This window comes from Danio aesculapii, chromosome 2 (assembly GCF_903798145.1).
Source record: "Danio aesculapii chromosome 2, fDanAes4.1, whole genome shotgun sequence".
Taxonomy (NCBI): domain Eukaryota; kingdom Metazoa; phylum Chordata; class Actinopteri; order Cypriniformes; family Danionidae; genus Danio; species Danio aesculapii.
Genome location: NC_079436.1, coordinates 57,172,868 through 57,193,712, shown reverse-complemented (window position 1 = coordinate 57,193,712; position 20,845 = coordinate 57,172,868). Strand labels below are relative to the sequence as shown.

At 39.5% G+C, this 20,845-nt stretch overlaps 1 protein-coding gene and 1 pseudogene across 1 annotated transcript in view; one reads left to right on the top strand and one right to left on the bottom strand.

The window, feature by feature from the left end:
- Positions 1 to 197: 197 nt before the first annotated feature.
- On the bottom strand, positions 198 to 10,547 carry LOC130238807 (tripartite motif-containing protein 16-like; annotated as a pseudogene).
- Positions 10,548 to 11,966: 1,419 nt separating this feature from the next.
- The window catches only part of LOC130214542 (tripartite motif-containing protein 16-like), a 15,211-nt gene continuing 6,332 nt past the window's right edge, over positions 11,967 to 20,845 (top strand). Inside the window, exons 1-5 of the mRNA XM_056446297.1 lie at positions 11,967 to 12,626; positions 16,740 to 16,835; positions 16,971 to 17,204; positions 17,290 to 17,449; positions 17,542 to 17,598. Coding sequence (XP_056302272.1) covers positions 12,036 to 12,626; positions 16,740 to 16,835; positions 16,971 to 17,204; positions 17,290 to 17,449; positions 17,542 to 17,598 — 1,138 coding nt within the window. The 5' untranslated portion in view covers positions 11,967 to 12,035. The remainder of the gene's footprint in view (positions 12,627 to 16,739; positions 16,836 to 16,970; positions 17,205 to 17,289; positions 17,450 to 17,541; positions 17,599 to 20,845) is intronic.

Here is a 20,845-nt window from a genome sequence, read left to right as displayed (position 1 = left end):
GAGGCTAATAATTTTGACCTTAAAATGGCTTTAAAAATAATTAAAAAACTGCTTTTATTCTAGCCGAAATAAAAGAAATAAGACACTCTCCTGAAGAAAAAATATTATAGCAAATACTGTGAAAATTTCCTTGCTCTGTTAAACATAATTTGCGAAATATTAAAAAAGAAAACTGACTGGCCACACATCAATAACCACCCCACCCTGACTGACAGTTACTTTGGCCCGGTTGGAAATTCTTTCCCAGTCCGCCCCTGTGCACGTCACTCTCTTGTGTTCATCGCGGTCCTCCATTGGAAATGACCAACTGACCAACTCTTAAAGGTAGCATCAACGCAACTAATGCTAATGGGTTAAATTAATGTTAATTAATTATTCATGTTAAAAGTGAATGTATCTAATGTAAAAACCCCTATACTATTATATGTATATATACTGTATATAATCTACCCTTTTAGATGACAGAGCTTAAATTTTGAAGGGTTATTATGCCCTAATCCAGCATAGAGTGTGTGTGTGAATGTGGTGTGGAGTGTGTGTATGAGGCTCATTGTTGTGTCCGAGACGCTGTAGAAGGACAGAGTGCCTGCACTGTGATCCACATACACTCCTATTCTAGAGGAGCTGACGGAGGGTTTAGGGAGATCAGTCTGTATATTATTATGCCAGAGTGAGAAACTGTTATCAGAGCAGAACAAACTCCAGGACTGATCATTCTATCCAAAGAGACACTCATTATCCCCCTTCCTGCTGATGCTCTTATATGACACTGATATAAACCCACCATTACCGCTCCACTCCAGCTCCCAGTAACAGCGTCCACAAACTCTCTCTCTACACAACACCTGATCCCGATAATCAAATCTGTCTGGATGATCAGGATACGATTGGGCAAAGCCATTCATTTCAGCCACTCTGTTTCTTTCAGACAAGAACAGCCATTTATTCGCTGTGTTTGGATCCAAAGTGAGCCGATGGTAATCTAATGAAGATAAAAAAAGATTTCAAAGTTGATCAGTATTCAGTTGTAACTAATGTTTATCTGCCAAAACCAAACCTACAGTGACCCAATTCATGAATGATTTGTGCAGATTAAATAATCAGTCTTTTTGTACATGTTCAGGATAATCAGAGTGACTTACACTGGAGGAACTGCTCACTGCTGTGGTTCAGGAGCAGGAATGATGCTAATGATTCTCACTGTGGAGACAAACAAGTGCATAAAAGTAAATACTGTAAAATAATAAACTCTAATTTTAGGATCTTTTAATAAGCACTGTGCTCTACATGATTTATTATGATACGCATTAGGCAAAGTAGAGCTTACCTTTTCCAGATATCATTTTTATCTCCTCTCTGCCGAAATGCTCCAGATCCTCTCTCAGACGAGACACAGATTCAGCAAGTTGATCCAAAGCGAGCTGCTAATAAAGCTGGATGAGTCTGTAGGTCCAGGAGGGACAGAGAGAGACTGGAAACTCTACACAGACACAACAGAAGCAGCAGCTGAAGACACACAAACACAATCTCTGCTCCACATGCTCTTCCACTGTCCTGTGTGTCACCTGGAGGAAATGGATGTGATCTTCTGTGTGTGAAAGCTGCTCCAGCTCGGCGTTTCTCCTCCTCAGATCATTGATCTCCTGCTCCAGTCGCTCCAGTCGTTCTTCAGCTCCACTCACTGCAGTCTTTTCTCCATCTCTGATCATCTGCGTGAGCTCCGAGCGGCTTCTCTCAATCCAGCAGATGAGCTGAGTGAAGATCCTCTCGGTGTGGTCCACTGCGGCCTGTGCAGAGCGCTGTCAGACACGCACGCACGCACGCACGCACGCACACACACACACACACACACACACACACACACAGAAGCATTGGAGACTGAAAGGCCTCTTCAGCTGCTGTTCTTCTGCTCAAACTCACCTTGTGAGACTTCACAGCCTCTCTCAGCTCCTCCAGCTCCATCTTTCTGTTCAGGAGTGTCTGCTGGAAACTTCTCTGGGTTTCCCTCAGCCGACTCTGCAGAATTCACAGTTAAAAGTAAACATCACTGCAAAGTAGTGATTATGGGAACCTCAGGACTTTCTTTAAGCGTTCTTTAAGCGCAGTATAAGTGCATTAGTGCAGCTAAATGTTCAGAAATGCTCGTTTCAGAATTGTTTTCCTCATTCGTTACTTTCCATAGGATTTTTTTGAGTTGCTGAAACAATTAGTCAATTACTTTTTATTGACAAGGTGAATGTACAAGAAAAAAACATCTGCAACATTTGTCTACAACCTATTTCCATCCAACTAATCTTTTACTGATGAACTGGTGTGCATGGTGTTGCGTACGTTTTGGTATCATAACAGGAATTTGCCCTTCAGCCATTTCCAAACAGTATTTTGTTTATTCCAGTGTTCCACGACCTGGACGAAATCCTCATTGTTTCTTCAAGGTTGAGCTATTAATCGTCTTATACCAGTACCCTAGCATAGACTTTTTCAGGGTGGCTGAGAAGTGTGATCCTCTTTAACACACCCTCAGGTCACCTTCTCAAAAACGGGGACTATCACATCAGCTGTCCAGTCCAGTCCGAGGTATTGTACTCCACAAGATGTTGTAAAGACATGTCAGCCAAGACAGCCCCACAACATCCAGAGACTTGACGTTCTCAGGGGAGATCCTCTCATTCACCAGGAAAACTCCCAACACATGGCAGCTAAACTGGGCAGCTATAAGCAAGCTCACATGGGCTGCCACCTCTCACTGTGAGAGTGCTAAGATACCAACTTCTACTTCAGAGTAGAAGAGAGTCCAGCTCTTTTCGAGAAGATGTGTACCCATCGGTACCCTTTAACCTCCCGCACAAGCTCAGACTCCTTCCCACCCAATGAGGTGAGATTCCCTGTCATAAGAGTCAGATTCAAAGTCTGAGGATCAAGTTCACGTGGCTCTCATCTTCGACCACCGTTCTACTATATATCCCCGCTGCAGCCTGTAGCATAATGAGGTACTGGATCTGGTCCAAAATGTAGTGGACGCGCATGCGCAAGTGGTTGTTGCCAGAAATATATATATTTTAATTAGTTATCAAATTATCCATTACATTGTGTGTTATTAACATCTACACCTACCCAAACTCACAGTGCCACCCGCGTTATTGAACAGTACCTAATGGAGCTGATCCAATACATCATTGTACCACAGACTGCAGCTAGGGTCTTGCAATGCACCGTCTCCTTTCGGCTTCTCTTTCAGGAGGTTGGGTCCATGTCCCTCCTTCAGGCTATCCCCAGCCGGGTTGGATGGGGCCTGGCTCCAGAGTGGAGCCCTAGTTGTGCCATATAAGATAAAACATGGTCCTCGGTTTTAATTTACTCATAAGGGGTCATCCTTCATAACGTTATATGGAGGGTGCTCTTATGGTGCATTCACACTGGGCTTCAGCATCAACGCTTGACAGAGGGCGTGTTTAAAGTTGGGGCTGACGTGATCGTCATAGCACCGTCAGCCAATGAAATTAGTCAGCAATCAGCTGAGCTAGTGTATTTGCATACATCGATCTGATTGGTTGACGCTTCCATCGGCGCTTAAAAAGTTGAGAAAGTCCCAGCTTCTGTAGCGAGCAACGTTGACGGATCCACATTGCAGTTCGCCAACGCCTGACATCACCCATTCAAAGTGAATGGGAAGCGTTGATGCTGATGCCCCATGTGAATGGGGCGTTAGAGTTTGGGGTTGGAGGCACTCTGTCAAGGGCTGTTTGATTTCTGTATAAACACAGCAGGAGTTCAGTTCGCATTGCTGCCAATAAGTCAGACCTAACGGACAGGCAGCAGCTGGTGAAGCTGGGAAAATTCTCATCTAGTATCCGCACAATCAGCACTGGCGCCCCCCAGGGGTGTGTCCTCTCCCCACTGCTCTTCTCCCTGTACACGAATGACTGCACTTCAAAAGACTCCTCTGTGAAACTCTTGAAGTTTGCAGACGACACCACACTTATCGGCCTCATTCAGGACGGTGACGAGTCTGCTTACAGACAGGAGGTTAAGGAGTTGGCTGTTTGGTGCAGTCACAACAACCTGGAGCTCAACACGCTCAAAACAGTGGAGATGATAGTGGACTTCAGGAGAAACCTCCCTGCTCTCCCCCCACTGAGCATCATGGACAGCATTGTGGCAGCAGTGGAGTCATTCAGGTTCCTGGGCACCACCATCTCTCAGGACCTGAAGTGGGACACTCACATTGACTCCATTGTCAAAAAAGCTCAACAGAGGATGTACTTTCTTAGTCAGCTGAGGAAGTTTAACCTCCCAAAGGAGCTGCTGAAACAGTTCTACACCTCCATCATTGAATCAGTCATCTGCACATCAATAACTGTCTGGTTTAGCTCAGCTACTAAATACGGTCTCCAAAGACTACGTCGAATAGTTCGGACTGCTGAGCGAATCACTGGTACAACCCTTCCTACTCCCCAAGAACTGTACCTATCCAGAGCGAGCAGAAGGGCTGCCAAAATCACTCTGGACCCCTCACACCCAGCACACTGCCTCTTTGAACTTTTACCTTCTGGTCGACGCTACAGAGCACTGCGCACCAGAACAGCCCGACACAGAAACAGTTTCTTCCCTCAGGCAATCCATCTCATGAACACTTGATGATAATAATTGTGGAACCAACATCACTACTTGCCATACACTTTTATACACATATACACTTATTTAACAACACACTTTACATGCTAATTTGCACATAACAGCTGCACATATAACGTTGTATATAGTAATAAACATGTACATACACTTGTCAATCTGTATATTTGCACTCACCACTTGCTTCTATTTTTTTTAAATATATTTATTATCTGTTTTTGTCCTGTCTCTGTAATTCTGTTGCACTGTAGAAGCTCTGTCACCAAAAGAAATTCCTCGTATGTGTGAACACACCTGGCAATAAAGCTCTTTCTGATTTCTGAAAAGTGCTTCTTTTTTTCGTTTTTTTTTTCCGAAAACAAAACCGCTGAGAAAGACGTGTCATGTTATCACAATTATGCAGCCTTTTTAACCACCTAATGCTTAATTTATGTTTTAGACATGTAAATACGCACAAGTACTAGTAAAATAAGAACTTTAGCGTTTGTAAAACACACAAGGAAGTCTAACAATCCATTCAAATATAATTTGCCGATGTGTTTTAATCATATCAGATACACATACTGAAAGTAACTATAAAGTTGAATCTACTCCTCTCTAAGTTCACCAGCCACTTACTTGCATGCATTTGGGGAGTAACAGGTGAATTTACGTGTTGAATCCTGCGTGTTCTGCTTTATGAATGACGCATCGGCCGCAAGTAAACATGGCGACGTCCATCTCACGTTATAGATCACGATCATTTACACGTTTATGTGAACTGGAATTTCAGGTAGTTGATGACATGAGCAAGCAAATGAATTTGTTGAATTAAAACAGAAAGAAAAAACTAATACAAGGGATACATCTGTCATACATCGCTGTTGTGGCTGCGGTGTGTCACATGACAAACATGATGCATAGCCACGGAAACTTGGATGAATGTTCTAAAAAAACTGACTCCTGGTTCCAGATGGAATCTTTTAAACTCAGCAGTGAAAGAATTAATAACAGCAGTAAAGCAACGGTGGTGTAGTTACTTTGCATTGCAAGACTAAAGACACGGTTTTATTCATTCGCCTTTTTTGGATCCTTCATTTTTCCATCTGTTGTCATGTATAGCTGCACTGCAGAAAACTTTTCTTTCTTAGTAATTTTGTCGTTTCCAGTTCAAATATCGAAAAAATCTTACATCAAGACCAGAAAAGAAAAATGGCATGAGAAAATGAAGTGATGCTGAAAACTTCTGTTTGAGATTATATCTTATTAAGATCATTTTTTCTTACCCCATTGGGGAATAATTTAGCTTGTTATAAGCAAATAATCACTTAATTTTGAGGTGGGGTTTTTTTTAGAAAACAAGACATCTTTTTCCATGCTATTTCATTTGTCTATTATGTATCTTGATTTAAGTGAAGTTTAATTATAAACAAATTTCGAGAGGATCACGTGCTTATGATTGCTAGCGGCTGGATCCGCATTATCCAATTCTCAATGCACCAATCAGACGACTCCTAAGCTACTACAAATACCCTGTGTTACGTACCACCGCTATCTTCGTTTTGAAGAATCCCCCCATCCACCCCTGCTCCTACTTCTTCCTAGATGGCTGACACGGTGGCCCAGTGCTTAGCACTGTTGCCTCACAGCAAGAATGTCTCTGGTTCTAGGCTTTACCAAACCAGCAGACATTTCTGTGCGGAGTTTGCATTTTCTCCCCGTGCTCACGTGGGTTTCCCCCGGGTTTCCCGGTTTCCTCCCACCGTCCAAAAAACATGCAACATAAGTTAATTGACTAATCCAAACCGGCACTATAGACATGCTCCTGGTAAATGGTTATCTCTCAAGAGCAATCACTGGCTGTTCATTGGTTATTACAGCGGGGGAGTTCTCGAGATCTACCTGAGCTCAAACTCCCTTCTCGCCTTGCAATGGGAGGGAGCCCCGGGCTCGAGGATCTTATGAGCTCAGGGCTTTCTCCCGGGACAGCATGCCAAACAAGCTTATAATTAATCATCAGCTAAGTGTGAACTCTTGAAAAATATTTAGATATTTGGATTGAAAACAGGACAAAACTAGTTAGTTTTATTATTATTATTATTAATATGAATTTTTTTATAACAGCTAAGAGATGAGCTTTTTTGAATAAAGGGTTGGAAATTAATGCTTTTCTTGTTTTAAAAAAAAAATCAGATTCATCGATTAATTGAAAAATAATCGACAGATTAATAGATTATTAAAATGATCGGTAGTTGCAGCCCTAGTATGTATGTAATACAATATATCACGATTGCACAAATCACACATTTCCATGTTGGGATTTAACCTACTAAAAGACAACAGTAGGCCTACGAACGTTACCCATATGAATCTTGTCAATTGTTTATGAATCCTGTTGAATAATTACAAAACAAATATGCAGACAAACCTCCAGCAGCGCTTTCCACAGAGAAATGCATAATTTAAAAATGTATCAGTTTTGTTACAGTGACTAACTCAATCTCAATCTTATTACTGAAATATTGCTGCTAGATATATTTTTGATGTTACATTGCTCTGACAGGTCTAATATAATGCAAAACCACTTGTTTATGGACCAATAGAAAATCATATTTTGTTAAACTGTACATTCCTTTACAATTCAGTGGTAAGAAATGACAATCTTATATTTTACTATTGTTTATTTTAATATTTTACTATACATTTTCCCTGAATAATTTTCATAATTTAAAAACCCTAGAGACTTTGAATCAGTATTTAGTCATTACTTAAAACAGTATTTGAAGCAAATGTTAAATATAAAAAACTATTTGCATGTCAAACATAATAATTCAACTTCAGAATTATGAATTGTTGTATTCTGATTTTATAACTTTACTGTGCATTAAACACCAGGACATATATATATATATATATATATATATATATATATATATATATATATATATATATATATATATATATATATATATATATATATATATATATATATATATATATATATACATACACACACAGTTGAAGTCAGATTTATTACCCCCTCTACTGTGATATTTTCACAGTATGTCTGATAATATTTTTTCTTCTAGAGAAAGTCTTATTTGTTTTATTTCGGCTAGAATAAAAACAGTTTTTAATTTTTAAACACCATTTTTAGGTCAATATTATTAGCCCCTTTAAGCTATTTTTTTTCGATAGTCTACAGCAGTGTTTCCCAACCCTGTTCCTGAAGGCACACCAACAGTCCACATTTTCAACCTCTCCCTAATCAAACACACCTGAAACAACTCATCATAACATCAGAAGAGACTCCAACACCTGAAGTTAATGGGTCAGAAAAGGGAGACATCCAAAATATGTACTGTTGGTGTGCCTCCAGGAACAGGGTTGGGAAACACTGGTCTACAGAACAAACCATCATTATACAATGACTTGCCTAATTACCCTAATTAATAACCCTAAACTAAAATTAAACAGGGGAGTGAATTATTCTGACTTCAACTGTATGTATGTGTATATATATATATATATATATATATATATATATATATATATATATATATATAATATATATATATATATGTATATATATGTATATGTATATGTGTGTGTGTATATACACACACTCACACAATTTTAAAATTGCATTGTAGTATTAAAAGAAGATGATTATATAAACTTTATTGCTAATAAATCATTAATCACTTTTGGGTGACTATACAGCTACCAATCCCCCCCCCCCACACACACACACACACATACTTTTAAAATGGCTGTTACGCCTCTGCCGGCAATAAATAGAGTACATATAGATATTGTACACCATAATCAATTGAGTTGCATGCGAGTTCAAACCTAATTAGTTCTATATAGTTATTCAAACAGTTTATTGTTTATGTTATTGTGTTACCAGTCCATACCAAACGCTACGAAATCATAAATGGGATGTTTAGGACGATAGCAACGTTTAACATGGAAATAAGCTTATATCATGTGATGCAGTGTCACGTTCCATGTAGTGTTAGGAGTCATTATTTGTTCCCTATGGAGGAAATGAACCCAACCTGCAGAACATTGACTGACAAAGTGATGTAGCTTCTGTATGCTGAATTAATGCTTAATTTGGGATTCTTTGAACAAAGTATTTGTCAATTAAACAACAATGCATTGATCACACTGTACTTTAGTCCCTCATTTAGGTGCTTTTATTCCTGTCAAACATTAATATGACACCACCCTGACCAAAGTCTATTACACATGTCTGTTGGAGAGAAGATCAGAAATACAGTTTCAAGTAGGTATGCTGTGTGGAACTGCTGTATGCTCTAAAGAGTCATTACTGAGCATAATTGAGTTCTTACTTGTTTTTCAGCCCTTTTTACTTCAGGTAAAACAGTGTTGTGGTTTTGTGTTGATCCAGCATACACATATAGCATATACAGCACTGATCAGAGAGGCAGAAGATCTCCAGGAGTTTCCAGTGTACCGGGCAGATTCCCTTCTGAGCCACAGAAACACTGGATTCTGCAATTTTACTGCTCACACTCACAGACGGAGGAACACACCAACACAGCAAACAGATGACTGCTTACTTTCTATCAACATTTCCTGCTTTTAAACGTTGGGCAGGTGAAAGGTGCATCCAATAATATCTTTCCTGGACACAATCCAGAGTAAACGATCTAAGTGAAGCAAACCATATATGGGTAATGACAGATCCCTTTAGATGTATACGAGCTAATCCCAAGAATTTTGATAAGGTTTACACTTTATTAGGTACACCCAACTAGTACCGGGTTGGACCCCTTTTGCCTTCAGAACTGCCTTAATCCTTCGTGGCGTAGATTCAACAAGCTACTGGAAATATTCCTCAGAGATTTTGCTCCATATTGACATGATAGCATCACGCAGTTGCTGCATATGCATATATATATACATACATGTATGTATGTATGTATGTATGTATATATATATATATATATAAAAATGTATATATATATAAATGTATATATATATATATATTTATATATATATATATATATATATATATTTATAAATGTATATATATAAATATATATATATAAATATATATATATACACATTTATAAATATATATATATATATATATATATATATATATATATATATATATATATACACACATACACACACACATATATATATATATATATATATATATATATATATATATACACATTTATAAATATATATATATATATATATATATATATATATATATATACACACACATATATATATATATATATTATATATATATATATATACACACACACACATATATATATATACATATATATATATATATATATATATATATATATATATATATATATATATATGACAGCCCAGCCTGAAAAACTCATAGATTGTTATGGGAAGCAGACGGACAAGGAAGGTGAGTGAATTATTAACAATGTTTATTTGCAACACATGAGCACATAAGGAGAACGGAGGAGAAGTGAGTGGAGTCCGGTTGTGCGGATGATCCTTGGAGGCAGGCTGGATGACTGATACTGAGGGAGACCGAATGCACACACCAGAGGGCTTGCGGGGAAGACAGACTGATGACAAACACAAGGCAGACAGGACACCGGGAACACTGGACAAACTAGGAGAGACAGAGAGCAGATAAGTACAATATACTGAGATCAAATGCTAGTGATTACCAGGAGGTGTTCACTCAGAGTCCGCTTCGTAGGAACGAGACCGGACAATGAGTGAAGTGAAGGTGTGTGCTTATATAGTGACTATGAGTGATTGGGTGCAGCTGTGTGTGGTTAATACTCAGGTGACGGTGATCGTTGAGTGATGCTGGTGGAAGAGCCTGGCCAATCCGTGACATAGATAGGGCTGGGCGATAAAATCGATATCAGTATTTACTGACCGAATACCATTGTCAATATCGATTAAAAGAAGTTTCGGTATGAAGGCTATAGTTTTACTCAAATGTGGCTGCTGAGCGCGCTCCTTGGAAGGAATGGCAATAAGCCGAGTATAAGTTTGTCATTTCCAAGGGGGGCGCGTTGTACATTTTCCAGCCGTTGAAAACATCTCAACTTATCCGAATGCTGCGATCGCACCACGATTCATGTAAGTAGAACTAACCAATCTGCTTCACACGTTGTATGGAATATACACATTTTGATAACGGTAGACTAATTACCTCAGACAAAAACAGAGCATCCAAACACTTTTCTCCATAAACTTGTATTGAAGCTGCAGCAATGATTTGTTCGTTTGTCATCCTCTGAGAAAACAGTTGATGGTCGCCTAGTTACAGAAAGATGGCAGGGTAGCGCGAGCGCAAAACGCATTGAAAATGGTGAAGGAAACCATATGCATGCGCTTGTCACTTCAGAAATAACAACACATGTGAAAATGAGTGTGAGGCACAGCAGTGAGGAGATTGTAAATAAAACAATGTCGCCAGAGTGGCTTTTTGGTTTCTTTTCTTATGCATCCCAGCCACTAGCTCTCCATCTGAAAGATTTTTTAGCATAGGGGTAATGTAGTCATCCAACTTTACAATTTGTAATGTTGCAGTATGTATTTGCATAATGATGGTTAGTTCCTTGAAAGCTCAGATTTGATTATCATTAGTTTTGTTGACAGAGTTTGAGGTTTACTGCATCATTATTATTCACACCTTAAAGTTTGCTTTGACTGTTCAGCGTTTGCACTTTACGATTGCACACACTTTATAACATTTTATTGACCAAGTTTAAGAGTCTCTTTAACACTTAAGTTTATTTTATTACAAAGAGATCATATATTTAGTTTAAATATTTTGGTTTTCAACTACTAAAACTATTTGCCTTAGTAATGTTGGTAAATTAAAATAAAGTGGTTAAAAAATCTTAATATACTAAATGGATTGTTAAAAAGAAAATTCAATAAATATTGATACCGATATGTGATAATTTTTGCTCAGCCCTACTCAGACCATGAAAAACAACATTTTCTGTGCTGATGAAACAAATATTGTCTGGAGGAAACCAGGCTCCACTCATCACCTGGCCGATACTATCCCTACAGTGAAGTATGGTGCTACAGAATCAGCTGTGAGGATGTTTTCAGTGGAAGAACTGAATGGCAAGATCGAGAGAGATGAATGCAGAAAAACACAGATGCCCTTGATGAAAATCTGCACTCTGAACCTCAGTCTAAGGTGACGGTTGATCTTTCAGCAGTATAACAGCCCTAAATACACAGCCAATAACAAAGGAACTCTGTGAATGTCCTTGAGTGGCCCAAACTCCAGTGCCATTTCAGATCCCGCCCCAACCATATAAAAAAAATTTTGAGAGAAATTGAAAGTGAAGATCAGTGTTGTGTGTGTGTTGTGTCTGTGTCTCTCTCTGTCTGTGAGTGTGAGCAGTAAAATGGCAAAATTCAGATTATCTGTGGCACAGGATCATTTCAGCTGTTCAGTGTGTCTGGATCTCCTAAAGGATCCAGTGGCCATTCCCTGTGGACACAGTTACTGTATGAGCTGCATCACAGACTGCTGGAATCAGGAGGATCAGAAGAGAGTCTACAGCTGCCCTCAGTGCAGACAGACCTTCAGCCCCAGACCCGCTTTAGCTAAAAACACCATGCTGGCTGAGGTGCTGGAGAAACTGCAGAAGAGCAAACTACAAGCTGCTGGTCCTGCTCAGAGTCCCGCTGCATCTGGAGATGTGGAGTGTGACGTCTGTACTGGAGCCAAAAACAGAGCCGTCAAGTCCTGTCTGATGTGTCTGAACTCTTACTGTCAGACTCATTTTCAGCGCCATCAAGAGCTGAATCCAGGAAATCAACACAAAGTGACTGAAGCCACTCGACGACTGCAGAAGATGATCTGTCCTAAACATGAGAAACTCCTGGAGATCTTCTGCCGCACTGATCACTGCTGTATCTGCTCTCTCTGTGTGCTCGATGGACACAAAAATCATGACACTGTTTTACCTGAAGTAGAGAGGACTGAACAACAGGTATGAACACACTTATGCTCAATTAAGAAGTCTTTTTATATACATCAGAGGTGTCAAACAGTCATAATAAAGGGATAGTTTGCTCAAATATTACAATGTACTCATCCTCAAGTGGTTATAAACTGGATGAGAAACTCAAACAGGTTTGGAACAAGTGAAGGATGTGAAAATGAAGATGAACTGTCCCTTTAAGTTTACCTTCAAACTGAATAAAATGGCAGGCAAACTTTCAGATAAACAAGTCTGAAAAGCACAGGTACGTGAATGAAACTAAACTGGTCAGACTGTGTTTGACTGACGCAGGAATATGCTGATGTTTAATGCTGATGTAAACAAGGCCAGGAATGTACACACTTGTAGCGGTTAGTGTGGATTGTTGTTTAACAACATACCAACTGTTCAGCTGACAAAACTTTAAATTGATGAAAACACCACAGTTGAAAACCCGTGCAGTACTAGGACTTTAAGTATGCTAAGATGCAGAAAATGTGCATTAAAGGGTCATGACACCCCCCACTTTCGGTTCAGGTCTTCCTTAGAATTTTTTCAAACGATGCATCATAATGGGCGTGGAGCTCCGTGAGCAATGGGCAGGAGTGGGCGTGGTCAGCAGGGAAGATGGAGGGGAATGTCTCACAAAATGAGACACAAACCATGAGAAGACGCCTAATTTTATAGTTTACAAAGTTAAAATGCAAAGAAATAAACGGTAATTTAATATAAACATAACGACAATTTATATCATTATAAAGATAATCGTTTTCATATGAACACTATAAATGAGGACTTTTCCCTCAATCCCCGGGTCTGAATCATAGGTCTGAATCAAGCGGCAACCTCCTGCTCTCCCTCGGGAAGCCAATACGGAAGTAACTGAAACTGCAATTCATCAAAATTCCGCTAGTCCTGGCTCCATAATAGAGCACATTTCAATTGAGCCCACTGTTAGAATGGCCAACTTTACAGCAGAAAAAAAGGTGTTTACAGCCTGGTACAAAGAACGATTTTGGTTCATATAGCTATTATTACCCTCCATGACAACTGTGAGGGGGGTGAATTTTTTTATAGCTCATCCATTTCCTTTATATTAGGTTATATTAAGTTTGCATAATTAAGGGCGAGGCCACTTGAGTGACAGCTAGGTCTCGCTGGTCGCCGTCACTTCACCTCAGCTGAATCCGGCAGATTAGCCACTGATCTCGGCATATTCATCGTATTTTTGTGTTGTTTTATGTGGCTTTACACAGTCAGCTGCCTTTTGGACTTATTTCTTACAATTATCAGATGATATGGGATGCTGTGTGCATTTAATTGTGCTCACAAACCATTCACGTGGCCTCCGTTTCCCATGTGAGTAAAGTTATATACTTGTATACCATCTCTATAAATGTATTTGTTTTATTTAAGATCATTTATCATTAATATTTTTCTTTAGACCCATAAAGCACTCCAGAATCTGACAGATTGATTAGCTGTAGGCTCTAGAACAGTCATCTGAAGTGTTATCATACAGTGTTATGCTGGAGTTCATCAATAGTCTTGCATTCACTAACACACACTATATCTGAAGTGTTTGGAAGTAATTCGCGTTTACCTCCTGTAGAAAAACGTCATAAGAGCAATGTTTAGTGACTCAATGTATGACTACAGTGTTTTTAAAAGTCTAATCACTTTATTGATATAGTGTACAGCCAAGCACATGTGGTCAGAACACAAACGAGTCGCAGGTAATGAAGTATTAAGTGTTTCTCCCAAAGTAAAGTCTGTCTGCCAGGTCAAAGCAAAGTGCCAGCAGGTGTCTGTAGCTCCGCCCACTCTCCACCTCTTTGCCCTTGTTTGGTATCCCACCGTGGGTGCGATGACGCGTGAACAAAATGGCGACGGTTGGCCGCGCCTACTTGTAGCTTCTTTTGCAGTGTTCAGAAACCTAGGGGTGACGTCATGGATGCTACGTCCATATATTTTACAGTCTATGGTCTGAATGCAGACTCAGTGCAGCAGGTCCCTTGCCCTGTCTTTTTTAACCATTAGCCCTGTTGGTAATCTAGATGATTTAGACAAACACAGCAGCACGGTGATGTGTCTAAATGTGAACGAACTCCTGATAACTACTGATAAAACTCTCCCGACAAAAATGCTTGCAGCACACACACAGCTTTGCTGTATCGGCCCTGACAGGATCGCGGGTAAAAACATGCAACACACCCCGTGGATCATGGAAACAAACACATACACGAACGCGCATTCATGAACAACTAAATACTGTGTGCCTTGGGTCCGTGTCTCACACCTTGCCACTAGCAGGTCTGTCTTGTCTTCGGAAAGCACGTGCATTCATGAATAATTAAAAAGCAGGCTCTTCTTATAGGATAAGAAAACTCCGCTATGAATAATAATGAGAAACTAACCGCGTCATCTTTGCACTTGCAGTTTTGCTCTACGTCGCCGATTATGATCCGCCCGAAAAATCATTTTAAACCCGGAAGATGAAATTAGCTGACAAAAGCTCTAAATTATCCAGTTTTTCCCACAATTAAAGCTAACAGGTGCTAACACTGTCTTAACTGATGCTCAACACACACAAATCTGTTAAAATCTCAAAAAAAGTACTCGAGGGTTTCATGAACCTTTAAAGTCAACAAGATTGAACTCAACTCGGCTATAAAAGGAGCTGCACGATCAAAGATCAATGAAAGAAAAACATGATCAAGGGCAACATAATGAAACCCCTGAATGAAATCTGACACGGCACAATCAGCTACAATTAAAAGTCAAAGAGTGGCCAAAAGGTGGATTTTGAAGGCGCACCTACACTATGCTATCCGAACTGTGCCCAAGCCTGTTTCCCAGATCGTTTGAGAAGTGTGAGTGCTCTAAATCGGGCTCAGGCATGGTTCACTTGGCCGGCTCTGGCCTGGTTGGAAGAGGTGTGCCAGAGCGCAGTTTACTTGGGCTCAGGCGCAGTATGCTTGTAGTGCAAGTACAAAGTGCACCTGAGCCCAAAAGACTTGACATGACTTTTAAGGGACTGTTTCATGTGTGTTTATTAATCATTCTTACTGTTCAATCAACGCAAACTGTCGTGGATTATTAAAGACGCAAACCCCTCACTGCACGACAGCTGCACCTTCAGCAAACCTCCTAATTCCTGCAGCACGAGGACGTTATGATTGTTCACGAACGTCAAAAGTGGCTGATCTGTTCAGTGAAATATTTGACTGTGTGTCACTGCATATCAAACCACTAAAACAATATAACTAAAGAAATCTCCACTGTGCTGAGCGAGAGCGCTTTCTGAATAGAGCATCATCGATGACGTAAGCGTGCCCAGGCCCGAATGTAATGTGAGAGCGGGCCGTTGGGGGAGACGGGAGAGGGGACAAGCGTGCTTTGGTTTAAGGAAACTGTACATAGTGTGAGTACGCCCTGAGTTTGAATGTAAACTCATGCAGCGTAGAAGCCATTAAAATAGCAATTGGAAACTGTTTTGAAGCCAGATTTTATCACTAAAAACAATGGTTGTTGAATTTCACTAAATAATCTATGAACTACTCTTTAACAAAATCAAACCTCTGTGGATGTGCATCAATACAGACTACTTCTGCATCAATACAGGCTACTTCTGCATTGAGTGTATATGGTAATTCCAGCATAGTCAAATATGCTTAATGTGCACTTCTAAGAAACAAAATGTAACAACACACCGCAAAAACACACAGCACAACATTTGTGATTGGCACGCTTGGTACACTGAAAAAAGTGTTGCATGCAAAACTGTTGCAAACAATTTATTTGTGTTGAATTTAAACAACTTAATTTGTTTGTTTAAATTCAGCCCAAATAAATTGTTTACAACCACTTAACGTAAACAAATTGAGTAAATCCAAGGAGTCGTCTTTGAATCATTTTTTTCAGTGTAGCACTCAGAAACTCAAACCTTAAAGAAAATCCTGAGGTTCTTATTTATAATTATGACATATTTTGTGATATTTATTAAATTCTTTAATTAATTATATCCCTAAGGTAAATTTCTAGGGTAATTTACAACCAATCTTCATAACATATTAGTTTTCTATATAGTGGTGTATTGAGTGTAAAGTGTGAATCCTGCAGAGTCGGCTGAGGGAAACCCAGAGCTGTTTACAGCAGAGACTCCAGAAGAGACAGAAGGAGCTGGAGGAGCTGAGAGAGGCTGTGGAGTCTCACAAGGTGAGTTTGAGCAGAAGAACAGCAGCTGAAGAGGCCTTTCACACTCCAATGCTTCTGTGTGTGTGTGTGTGTGTGTGTGTGTGTGTGTGTGTGTGTGTGTGTGTGTGTGTGTGTGTGTGTGTGTGTGTCTGACAGCGCTCTACACAGGCCGCAGTGGACCACACCGAGAGGATCTTCACTCAGCTCATCTGCTGGATTGAGAGAAGCCGCTCGGAGCTCACGCAGATGATCAGAGATGGAGAAAAGACTGCAGTGAGTGGAGCTGAAGAACGACTGGAGCGACTGGAGCAGGAGATCAATGATCTGAGGAGGAGAAACGCTGAGCTGGAGCAGCTTTCACACACAGAAGATCACATCCATTTCCTCCAGGTGACACACAGGACAGTGGAAGAGCATGTGGAGCAGAGATTGTGTTTGTGTGTCTTCAGCTGCTGTTTCTGTTGTGTCTGTGTAGAGTTTCCAGTCTCTCTCTGTCCCTCCTGGATCTACAGACTCATCCAGCTTTATTAGCAGCTCGCAGCTCGCTTTTGATCAACTTGCTGAATCTGTGTCTCGTCTGAGAGACAAACTGCAGCAGTTCTGCACTGAGGAGGTCAAAACCATATCTGACAAAGGTACGCTTTAAGTTTCCTGACATGTTTCATATGATTTTAAGTGCATTTGCATTATTAGACAATATTTATAAATCATCTGTTTGTCTCCACAGTGAGAATCATTACCATCATTCCCGCTGAACCAAAGATCCGTGAGCAGTTCCTCCAGTGTAAGTCACTCTGATCATACTGAACAATACAGATTATATTTGTTCTTATCATATATCATCAATCAGACTAAACTGTGCTGAACTGCTCAAATCAACCCTGATTTACATAAAAACACATTGAACTATACCTAATCACAAACTATAGATATAATCACACCATTGTCTTTCTGGGTTAGTTAAAGTCCTGGGGTCTTTACTTTATGTAGAAACCTTCCTAAAAGTGAATGAATTGGAGAATGCTGAATATGGCATATATGCAAAAAACCTGACATCTTCATGCATCTTTCGCCTAAAATTAAGTGCACAATGTTTGTTATTTGCTTAACTGTACTCGTCTGCCATCTTGCAGATCTCCTCATAAGACATGTTCACACTAGATCACGTAGATTTGTTTAGTCCTCTTATACTTAACTGCCATAGAATTTGTTTTACCACACATTGTAATCAGAATCAGAATCAGAATCAGTTTTATTGCCAAGTGTGCTTCACACACACAAGGAATTTGTTTTGGCTACAGAAGCTTCCAGTGTACATAAAGTGACAAGTGACAACACAAAATAAATATGACAAAATAAAATAATAATAATAAAAAATGATGAACATTAAACAGATGCGGTTAGTGAAGAAACCTGGATGTTGAGTTGTATGTACAGATTGTTATAAATATACAGGTTATAAGGTGCTGTAAAATAAACTGTATGATTAAAAGTACTTAAAACATGTTATTATGTTACTTTAAACATATTTGAATAGGTTAATCAGGTTTCAACTTTGTTAAACAAGTTTTAGTTCGATGTTTTAATGCAAGTTATAATGTAAATAACTTATAAAGTTGATTTACATAAGTTAGTGTAGTTCAACCAAAAATAGGCCCTTTTCACAAACCTGTTATGATGCGTGTAACTTTCATCATAATCGTAAATCCTGGAAAGTTTTTAATATTTCGATTTTTAAAAAATCGTATGAACATTCATATGTATTTATGAATATATTATATAATCTTTGTGTCAAATTGCAAAAAAACGAATTACTGCTTATGTGAGGTGTTTGTAATGTAGCGTCTAAGGGGCTGAGAGTAAATTTGACCTTATTCTCTCCCCTGGCTGCTATTATCAGTCTCACACTATTTTTTTTCCTTTTTCTGAAAGTCTTGATAACACCATTGTGGAGTTTTTCTTTTTTTATTTTAGCAAATAGGATTGTAAAAAATAATTTTTGTTGTACTTTTCCATTCACCGTGCTCTAAGTTTACCGAGCCATGACGTCTTCTGCCACTGAGAAACCCAGAAATGTGAAAAGGGTCTGTTTGGAGTGGGGATGTTTTTGAGTAAATGGTCAGTAAATAGTGAGTGAAAAAATGAAAATGAAAGGTTTTTGTGAACTCTGCCTTTAAACTCCTTGTTTAATTGTAACAAATGTTCGTTTTAATTCGAAATTTCACCTCATCTCAACTGAAACATGAAAAGAGGGCGGGACATAGCATAGCTCCTCCCCTTTATAAAAACAGTCATTAGCATTTTGTTTAAACACAACTTTTCAATTCATTTTTATTTCTATAGCGCTTTTACAATGTAGATCAGTCTGTGTCAGTCCAATTTTGCCAGTGAGAGTGGCTGAGCTCCAGCGCATCAATTGAAAAGCAAATGAGAAGGTGTACAGTGAATACGGAAAGTATTCAGACTTACTTCACTCTGTGATACTGCAGCCATTTGCTAAAATCATTTAGGTTCATTATTCCCCCATTAGTGTGCACACAGCACCCCATATTGACAGAAAAACACAGAATTGTTGACATTTTTTGCAGATTTACTTGAAACTGAAATATCACATGGTCCTAAGTGTTCAGACTCTTTCCTCTGTATTTAGTAGAAGCCTCCTTTAGATCTAACACAGCCGTAAGTCTTTTTGGGAAAGATTCAACAAGATTTCCACACCTGGATTTGGGGATCCTCTGCCATTCCTCTTTGCAGATCCTCTCCAGTTCTGTCAGGTTGGATGGTGACCGTTGGTGGTCAGCCATTTTTAGGTCTCTTCAGAGATGCTCAATTGGGTTTAAGTCAGGGCTCTAGCTGGGCCATTCAAGAACAGTCACAGAGCTGTTGTGAAGCCACTCCTTCATTATTTTAGCTGTGTGCTTAGGGTCATTGTCTTGCTGGAAGGTAAACATGGAGAGGTGTTTGTTTAGGGTATCCCTGTACTTGGCTGCATTCATCTTTCCCTCAATTGCAATCATTCGTTCTGTCCCTGCAGCTGAAAACACCCCCACAGCATGATGCTGGCACCAGCATGCTTCACTGTTGGGCCTGTATTGGACAGGTGATGAGCAGTGCCTGGTTTTCTTCACACATACAGCTTAGAATTAAGGCCAAAAGTTCTATCTTGGCCTCATCAGACCAAAGAATCTTATTTCAAACCTTTTTGGCAAACTCCATGCAGGCTTTCATGTGTCTTGCACTGAGGAGAGGTTTCTGTCGAGCCAGACTGGTGGAGGGCTGCAGTGATGGTTGACTTCCTACAACTTTCTCCCATCCCCTGACTGCTTCTCTAGAGCTCAGCCACAGTGATCTTTGGGTTCTTCTTTACCTCTATCAACATGGCTCTTTTCCCCCAATAGCTTAGTTTGGCCAGACAGCCAGCTCTAGGAAGGGTTCCGGTCATCCCAAACGTCTTCCATTTAAGGATTATTAAGGGTACTGTGCTATAGGGAACCTTAAGATTAGATTTTTAGATTAGATTCAACTTTATTGTCATTACACATGTACAAGTACAAGGCAACGAAATGCAGTTTAGGTCTAACCAGCAGTGCAATAGCAGCAAGTGCAGGATACAGGTATAAGTTATAAAGTGCAGTTATAGAAAAACTATGGTGATATTTACAGATGGATGTACTATGAACATTATATACAGGTTGTATTAGCTATAAACAGAGATTTGCATAAGTGAATATATGTACAGGATGCTATTAATAATCAGGAGTGGCAGATAGATAAACATAATTACAAATTACAAATGTCCATGTGCTGTGGGTATGTACAGTTCAAGTAAATGGATCAGTGCAATGAATATGTGCAAACTTTAAATGTGCAAATGTTAAATAGTGCAGTGATTGTGAGGAGTATAAGTTAGAGGAGTGTGGGGGGTGTATTGGGGGGGCAAAAGAGTCAGTGAGGGGCAGAGTTCAAAAGGAAGACAGCTCTGGGGAAGAAGCTGTTCCTCAGTCTGCTGGTTTTTGTCCGGGGGAGCCTGA